The sequence below is a fragment of the Serinus canaria genome, chromosome 1, assembly GCF_022539315.1.
Source record: "Serinus canaria isolate serCan28SL12 chromosome 1, serCan2020, whole genome shotgun sequence".
Taxonomy (NCBI): Eukaryota; Metazoa; Chordata; class Aves; order Passeriformes; family Fringillidae; genus Serinus; species Serinus canaria.
The window spans coordinates 51,225,431-51,234,628 of NC_066313.1; the positions used below are offsets into that span (position 1 = coordinate 51,225,431).

At 48.3% G+C, this 9,198-nt stretch overlaps 1 protein-coding gene across 1 annotated transcript in view; it reads right to left on the reverse strand.

Moving 5' to 3' along the window:
* The window catches only part of FOXO1 (forkhead box O1), a 61,947-nt gene extending 52,964 nt beyond the window's left edge, over positions 1–8,983 (reverse strand). The window contains exon 1 of the mRNA XM_050970534.1: positions 8,114–8,983. Coding sequence (XP_050826491.1) covers positions 8,114–8,719 — 606 coding nt within the window. The 5' untranslated portion in view covers positions 8,720–8,983. The remainder of the gene's footprint in view (positions 1–8,113) is intronic.
* Positions 8,984–9,198: the final 215 nt, after the last annotated feature.

The window sequence follows — 9,198 nt, forward strand, 5'->3', positions numbered from 1 at the left end:
ATCCAAGATATGTATGGCACTGGCACCCTTTTTTTTTTTTTTTAATTCTAACAATTACAATCAAATTAGCAGATTAACTCATATCAGTTTTAAGCAAATTCAAGCTACAAGCAAATGAGCCTACACCACCACCACCACAACAGTGTATTTTTGGATTGTTGGTGTCCTTACTCCCATTAGTGACTTCACATATATTTAACACATACTAAAGGGCAGTAAAAATCTAAGAAGGCTACGGATGCCAGAACTTAGCACCGACTTAGAACTCACATATGCCAAAAAAACATTTGCAACTGTGCTAATTCCCACTGTGGGAACAGAAAGGCAGATTCATATAACACAACGGGCAACAAATCCATTCCTTTAATTTCAGTCGCCAAATTTCAATTAATTTCCATCCAGGCAAACACCAAGCATTTCTGCTGATGTTGCAGGATGCAAGCTCATTTGCACAATAAATGCGGTTTAACAAGTCACCACATTTATAGCAAGTTGCTTCAGTCTTATCTAACTGCACAGTTTGAAAAGTCAGGGATGGGTAAGTGAAACCCCACCCACGTCACAGTTTCTGGAGCTAAGTACAAGAAAACTGAAGAAGTTGCCACCTTGCCACTGCGAGACTGCCAACATTAAATTGACAGAGTCCACATTCTGAATTATGGGTACACCCCTTATTCAGGAAGGGAAAAATTAATGGCCATACCCATATGCTCCAGAGTTCCCCTTCCAAAAAAGTACAAAGACCTTCTCTGCTGTGTAAATTTGAACAGGTCACATATAAACAAACCCTGGGAGGCACAAAGCACTGCAGCACTAAAGCAGCCTTATGCACTTTCAACTTTCTCCAGAACCACAGTTTCCATGGACAGCACAAAGGCTGCTCACACTCATCATTCCTACACATATGCACACCACTCATTTAATTAAAAAAAGGTTTTAATTTCCTGATTTCTGCATGTGATGAAAATTTCATTCTGGTAGCAACTAAATCAAAGGAGGGGCATTTCTAACATCTTCTAAGAGAGACACCAACATGCAAGAAGCATAGCCCAGCCCACTTCATCATTTTTCAATATTATGCAGAAGCACCACGGAGGCCGGGCAGTAAGTGGCCTGTGAGAAAGAGACACCAAAAAAAATTAGGATGCTAATAAAATAAGAATTCTCACATATTACAGAGCACAGCCAGAAGATATAATTTAGTCAGCAAATATTATGGTTAAGGGCACCCCTGCTTGCAAGCACTTTTCTGGTAATCAGTCCAAATTTAAATTTGAATATATACTATTTCAGGGACCATATTCCCAGCACATTCTCCCAAGTACTCATGTGCCAGGCCCCAGAAGCTACACCCCATGGACCTACGAAGCAATAGCCCTGACAAATCTAAAAAGTTGTCCCACATACTCACACTACCATGAGCCTACATTGCACACACCAGTAAAGCACTTGGAGAAGCACTGGCTACTTAGAAATGCAATCACAGCCATCCCTGGTATGCTCTCTTGAAGTAGCAACAGAACTGAACACACTTCCAACTGCATGGATTCTCGGAATTCCCAAAAACTAGGTTTCTAAGACTAGAACAAGAGAAGACATGTACCTTTAAGTTTAATTAACTCTAGAGTAAGACATGTGTTCAAACAGAACTAGAACATCCTTGATACTGTGCAGTGATGCAAGATGCCTTGTAAGTCGTCTGAGCAAACTGAGTGCTGCCCTCCACTCCTCCAGCAATTCCTAATCTCTGTCTGATGCAGAAGCTGTCAGAGTCCCAGGAGGTTTTGAGTGACTACATTTTTAAAGATAGACCCACTTCTGGTCCCATCTACCACAAACCAAAGCATTGCTAAGCCTTCACTGTTCATTACAGAAGTGCTTCAAAACTTAACATGTGCCTCTTTAGGCATCATTTTAAGCCATCTAGTAAAGACCAGAGTCCCCTATCAAAATCTAGAGCAAGCATGAGGCTCAATGAAGATCGCAGAAGAAAATAACCAATCCTGTAAAAGCAACTTAATTCTTTTTACCCCTCCTCCATTAGAAATGGAGACCTACCAAGAAGCTTCATGATGCTGCACTGCTCACTTAAGACATCTGCATATCACAAATGACAGGGCAGGAATGATGCACCTTTGTTTGATAAACACTCATGATTAATGTTTACTAAGTATATGTAGAAATAATACTTAAATGTGAATAGCACTTATCTTCACAGATCAATTGAACTCATGCTGAAGTTCACTATGGAGCAGGAGAAATGATGTTCTTCAAATGTGACTCTTTCCAATGCACTTAATTTCTGAAGCACAACCTATCATCATCAAAAGCAGTGTTTCCCCAATATTTAAAACCCATTTTAGCACGCAAACTGACAAACAAAATGCTACAAATTTCATTAAAATATTAGTATGCACTTCCATATGCTTAACTATAACTATCTGCAGCCAGCACCAGAGAATTTGAAGTTCCTTTCTCACAAGAGTTGACAATGAAGCAAATATATCCATCTTTTACATATTTCTGAAAGAGGAAAACAATAAACTGTATTTCAGGTTATCTTCACTACGTCTTAGTTTACTACTTATTACTCAAAGTTTTAAAATCATTTCCATCAGAAATCCTTGTTTCATATACAAACTTCTTCCCAAAACAGAATGGGCTGAGAGCTGAATTTCTGTAGCCACAGCCCTACATATTTCACAAATCTGTGGCTGCAAAATATATCTGCATTTTTATTCCAGAAGCCAAGCACTTATTTTACAAAATGATTCACCAGTTGAGTAAACAGAGAGGCGCATATTTAGGCAGCATCATGCTTTGGAAACCAAAAAGATACGAGCAGGCATCTCAGGACTACACAATTCCTGGTGCCTTACTGAAAAACCCAACCACCAAAAGTATGGCCTACTTTATTAAAAAGAAATAAGGAAAAAAGAGAAAAAGAAAACAACCTCACATACCTCACCTAAAAATCTTTATCTCCTTACACACACTGCTTCCCCTTTGCATCACAAGCAGCAAAGGCTCCAGTTCCCCAAACAAACAGCTTCACCAACTACTTGTAAAACCATGTGATACAAAAATAATGATAATAAGGAAGCAGCTGAGCGTGTCATAAAAAATACACTGGCAGAGAGCTGTTACTTTGTCTTTGTACTGAAGTTCTTTAAAGGCACTTAAGGAAAATTTAGTTCATTATGTCAGTATACAAAGCCACTCACACATTTCATTTTGGTGTTTAGTCTTACCTATAATCATACAAGTAACTGAACAGATACCACAGCAAACAGAAAACGGGCAAAGAAAATTAAAGCACTATTCAAGGCCCTGATGGGAAGCTCAAAAGCACTGACACAGCTCAGCCATGAGTTATTCAGACACAGGTGAGGAGAGCACCTTGCACCTGCAAAAACTAAGCTGAACTTTCACACCTGAAACTAACCACAATGCAAGCTGGTGACAGACAGACAGACGACAATGCGGGCTGCTACACAAGGCACTGTGATGGCAGTGAGCAGGTATGCAAGACACCAAAGAGTTTTCTCACAACAGGGTGGGCTGAGACCAGGTGTCACGGCAGGGCAGACCCAACTGCAGCTGCCAGCTCTTGAGGCTACTTGCCACCGTAAAAAGTAAAATTTGTAGTAGTATTTGCCATAGTAAAAATTATTATTAATTTAAATATTAGTATTTGCCATAGTAAAAAAGTATGACTGTATAGCATTGACCTTGACAGAATCCACAAACAGGAAGCCAAATGTACACACCTCTACCTGCATATGCCTGTGTGTGCTGCATGAATGTATAATACAACATGTGATGCTGGGGAGGCCACAGATCACCTGGGGAAGCATCTTAAGGGACAGAGGTAAATGCCCACAGGTATGTAACCAGTACTGAGGGAATACGAGGCTGAGTTAAAGGCAATCTTCAACTGTGATTTTTCCCACCAAAAAAATCATAAGAAAAACCTCACAAAAATTATCTTTAAGGTCACTTCCAATCCAAACTGTTCCATGAATCTTATGATTCAATGTACTCAATTTAAATAAACCATCTAAATGTCCACAATTTAAACTGTTTGCTGATCTAGATTCAAAAGCTTTGAAAAAAATCAGTGAAAATTATTTTTGATTTTTCAGTCTAATATTTTTTACTCCCTGTGATTTTCAAACCAAATACCACAGAACCAGAACAACCCAGAATTCATTCTGTATGAGACCAAATCACTACAGAATAGTGCTGACCATAGAGAGCTTCCATAAGGCACCCAAAGCACCTGTCCCATGCCTGTTTGGTCCTCAGGCTTTCAGGCTTACAACCATCCATCCCTCTGCAGCTAGATATCTATTCTCATTCCTTCAACAGTGACAGCAAATGAATTTAGGTGAACAAGCTCCCTTGGGACTAAAAGTCAAGGAGGTGTTTGTGCCTGTGGGATCTTAACACCTGCCATCAAGAAAAATCAGCAACACATCCACCTCCAGATGAGTGACACCAAATTTCCGTGTTTCCTGCTCAAAAACATTACAGGGTTTTATTTGAACCCATTTTCAAAAGCAGACTGAAAGGATGAGACCATTCAAGGAAGCTTAACTGCGACAGCTCTTTTACAATAAATCTCAACGCTTGCCATAAAGCAAAGAAATCATGAAATATGCACATCACAGAGATTTTTTATATTTTATATATGATGATCAGCCAAAAAGCTATCATATTTGTGTCAAAAATAGTTATCTACAGCTGCAGTGGAGTACTTGCCTCTTCTAAGTCTTGTGTCTCCCACTATCACAGCTAAGGCAAAATGTTGCTTTTACTTAACTACTACACTAGGAGAAAAGTCTCCTACTTCCATGTAACTTTCACAACAATTTCTTTGTTATCTCTGCAGCAGATCTTGCTCTTGCTTCGCTTTCTCTGAGCAACACAGGTCACTATCAGCACTCATTCACAACCAACAATGCAGCAAGTCTGGCAGAGTACATCCCAAGCGCTTCATTCAAGGCAGCCACCCCACAGGGGTCATGGAGACTTTGCTCCCTTAGAGCTCAAGAGGGGACTTGTTCATAAAGCAGAGTTTGTGACAAGAAAATCAGGACTAAAATACTGTGTATGTAATAATGGAGAACAATTTCCCTGCTTAAACAATTTTATGTTACTGATAATTTTATGTTAATATAACATATGGTGGCTTATACCCCCTTATTTAAAAAGGCATTTTTATTTTAATGTTTTTATTCAGAAGAGCCTGGATGCTGTTTTGAGCTGCTACCAGATAATGTTGACATCTCTGAATTTTCTTCAGTGAAAAATGAAAAAGAAGTTCAACATCATGTATTAAATCAGGGCAGTACATATTCACAAGCACTAGTGAAGTCAGCCCTCAACTTCTGCCTGAGAAACACCGCCTTGCCACTATGCAGAAAGTGCACATTCTTTCTCCGTTCTTGTGTGTTCATACATTTTGTGAAGAATTTGAAAGGTGCCTTAGTGCACTCACACACATGCAAACCCCAACAAGACAAAGCGTCTCGAAGTTTTACTAAAGGGGGGAAAAAAAAATACCCCCCCATTTCCCAGCCTGCGTCAGCAGTGCACAGTGTACTCCCAGCCCTAAGTCAGTGCCAGGCTCTGAGGCGAACCCGCGCTCCCTCTGTCAGCAGAAAAGTCAGTCGCTAATCTGTGCTCATCTCTGGAGCGATGCTCCTCCTCTGCAGGGCCCTCGGCTGACTCAGGCTTCGCTCCCAGCCCCACGCCTACAGCAGGTCCCCAGACCACGGGCAAACCAACGGCTCCCAAAGTGGAAAAAAATAAAAGTAATCCTCAGTCACGCTGAGCCGTGGAGAATTGGTGATAAACAAGGCAAACGAGCTGCACGCCTCAGCCAGGCCAGTTACAGAGTTGACACCCAGTGGCTGCTGGTAACTCAGCTTGAAAGTGTGTTTAAGAAACTCTGCACTTCCTTGGCTTAAGTGGTAAAACCTGCAAGCACGCAACTTTCAGAGCAGCCCGGCAGTTATGCAGCCAAAGGGATGGGGGCAACACGTACGTGTCCAATGCAAATCACTATTTAATTATGGAAGGAGAGTCCCTGTGTATTTACCCACCAGCAGTGGCAGACTATGTACTGCACTCTACCAGAGGGTACTGCAGCCAAAAATCCTATCAGGAGCAGCTTCCCCTGTCACAGCAGAGGTATGTGGGCATAGGATGTGCTCAGTCTGTTAGAGGGGGGTGTGTGAGACTTCTTCCTCGCTGAAGCACCACGGGGCGAGCAGCAAAAAAAAAGGAAGCGCCGAGTAAGTTACACAGCTATCAGTGTTCCTTACTTGCTCACCTGAACTTGGGAGCTATTTTATTTTATTTTGGTTTGTTTGGCTTTTAGTTCTCTTCTACTCATTCTGAAAAGGCACTTAAGGAGACTAAAATACCACTGGAAAAAAAAGCAGCACTTTCAAGTGACAAGTTACCTTATTTAAAAGCTGTCAACTATCAATCACTTCACTCCTATTAAAGTTTTTCATGACAGATGTCTTCAGACAATTATCCTTTAAATTTTTTACTCAAACACTTCAATAGAAACTAACAAACTACTTTCAAAAGCCCTAAAAACTTTCAGCTAAAACTGAGTTACAGATTAATCTGCATTTCCTTAGTAGGATGTTGCTTACTGCTAAAAAAATACAAATTTACAAAAAACCGATGTAACAAACATTCCCAGCAGCGCAATTAAAAATACATAAATGCAGGATTTGAGCTGACACTTAAAAAAAAAAAAAAGAGATAGATAATACAAATACTAGAATGCGAAGCAGAGAGTTTGACTGGCCCTAACTGGGACTAAGTCCCGAACAGAGCAGAGTGCGCTGATGCCGTGCTAGGTGCTCGCACCTCACGCATTTTCTGCCATCATTATAATCCCTCGCAGGGCGGAGGAGGCTCTGCCTGTACGCAGACGGCACAAGCTCCTTTTGACTACGCTCTCAACCCAACAGTGTCACAAAACTCGGCTCTGCCTCCGCCGCGCACGGGGACACGGATGGGTGACACTTTCTCGACGGAGGCCTCGGAGAGAGAGGATTCGCTGGCAGCTAAGCCTTTATCACCCACGGGGATGCAAAGCTGGAGGGTACTGTGCGCCTGGCGCTGCCACCAGGGCCGCACAGCCCCAAGCGCAGCTTCGCCTGGCTCGCCCCGCATCTGTCTGGGGGGCAGCCCGTGTCCGAGGGTCCCCCAGGACGTGGTGAGCTGGTCCCTCGGAGATCCCACCGCGGGGCTCCGGGCAGCACCGGCTGCGGCTCCGGCCGGAGCGGGGTTGAGCACAAATCCCGGCCGACAACAGGTTGCTCCCACAGCTCCGCTCAGACGGCAGGGACTGCGCTGCGGGAGAGAGGGAAGGAGGGAGCTCCGTCCCACCGCGTAACACAAGAAAGACGCTCCCGCAACTCAAGTTTAACAAAGCCATCAGGTCAAATACTGCGGTTTACTCATTAAACACACGGTATTTCTGCAAGCCTTGTTCTGTCTCTGCTCTTTCCCCATCCCTGTTTGCCTCTGTCCCCGCTCCACCGCCCGACGGCAAAGCCCTGCAGCGCCAGGGCGGACGGCGGCACGGACCGGCCGCGTTCCGGGGCTGGGCAGCGCCGGGACCGCGGCGGAGTTCCCGCTGCACCCCCGGTACACGGGTGCTCACCCGGGGCCTCGCCGGCCGCCCCCGGGCAGCAGGAGGCGGCGCCGCTCCTGCCGGCTTTGCCCGGGGACGGCGCCGTGACACCGCGTGAACTTTTGCTTTCGGCGGGGCAGGGCTGGGGGAGGCGGAGAGCAGGGGGGCGGCCCCGGTCCCTCCAGCGCCCCGGCGCCCGCGTTCTAGCGGGAGGGCTGGAACGCTTTTCTCCCTTAGGAGTTCTCCCTTTGGAAAGGTGAATAAAAGTAGAAATGTGAGGTCAAACTGACAGCGTGGAGCCGGAGCACTGCAGGCTGCGGAGAGGACATCATGCAGCCGGGGAGGGCGGCGTGCTCAGCCGCCTGCAGCGCCGCGGCTGTGCCCGGGGGCGGCGAAGCCTCCCGGGACCCCCATCCGACGGGGAGTCCCCCACCACCCGCCGCTTACCTTCCAGCCGGCCGAACTGTTGCTGTCGCCCTTATCCTTGAAGTAGGGGACGCTCTTGACCATCCACTCGTAGATCTGGGAGAGGGTGAGCCGCTTCTCGGGGGAGCTCTCGATGGCCTTGGTGATGAGGTCTGCGTAGGACAGGTTGCCCCACGCGTTGCGCCGCGACGAGCTGCTCTTGCGGGGCTGCCCGGGCACGGGACCCGGTGACAGACCGGCCACGGGCGGGGGCACCGGCGGCACCGGCGGCGGTCCGGGCGGGTGGAGGCGGCAGCCGGCCTCGGGCGCCGGGAAGTCCCCGCAGCGGCAGGCGGCAGCCTCCGGGGGGGCGGCGGCGGGGGGCAGCGGCGCGAAGTCCTCGCTCTCCTCTAGCAGACTGAGGTTGCTGATGAAGTCGGCGCTCAGCGCTCCCGAGGCGGCGGCCCCGGCCCCGGCCGCGGCTCCGGCCGCCCCATCGGGCTGCCCGCCGCACGACGGAGCCGGGCTGGAAGTGGCCGAGCTGGGGGGGTTGAACTCCGGCCGCGGCAGAGGCCAGGTGCAGGAGCGGGGCCGCGGCAGCGGCTCGAAGTCAGGGTCGATGTCCACCAGTTGCGGTGCTTCGGCCATGGCGGGGCCGGGGCGGGAGCGCGGCGGGAGCGGGGTGGCTTGGGCTCAGCGCCGCCGCCCCATGCAGGCTCCGGGCGCGGATCGGCGCGGCACCGACGGCGCGACCGCCAACACTCCTGGCCCCGCCGCCCTGGACCTCCGGCCTGACCTCCCGGCCCCGCCGCCCTAAACCCTGCCCCTGCCCGGCTCCCGGATCCCTGCCCTCCGCGGCAACTGCAACAGCAGCGACCCGGCCGCCCGGCGCGCACCGACTGGAGCGACCGCCCCGCGCGGACCCGCCTCCAGCCTCCAGCCTCCCTCCTCCTCCTCCTCCTCCTCCTCCCGGCGGGGAGGGACGGCCCGCGCCGCGCCAATGGCAGCGCCGCGCCGCCGCCCGCCTCCCGCCGCGGGGCTGCTTCGGCAGGAGGGTGCCGGTGCCCCCCGTGCCGATTCTGGGTGGTTTTTGTTTCCCGGCGGCGCAGCGGGAAGAGAAGGGCCGA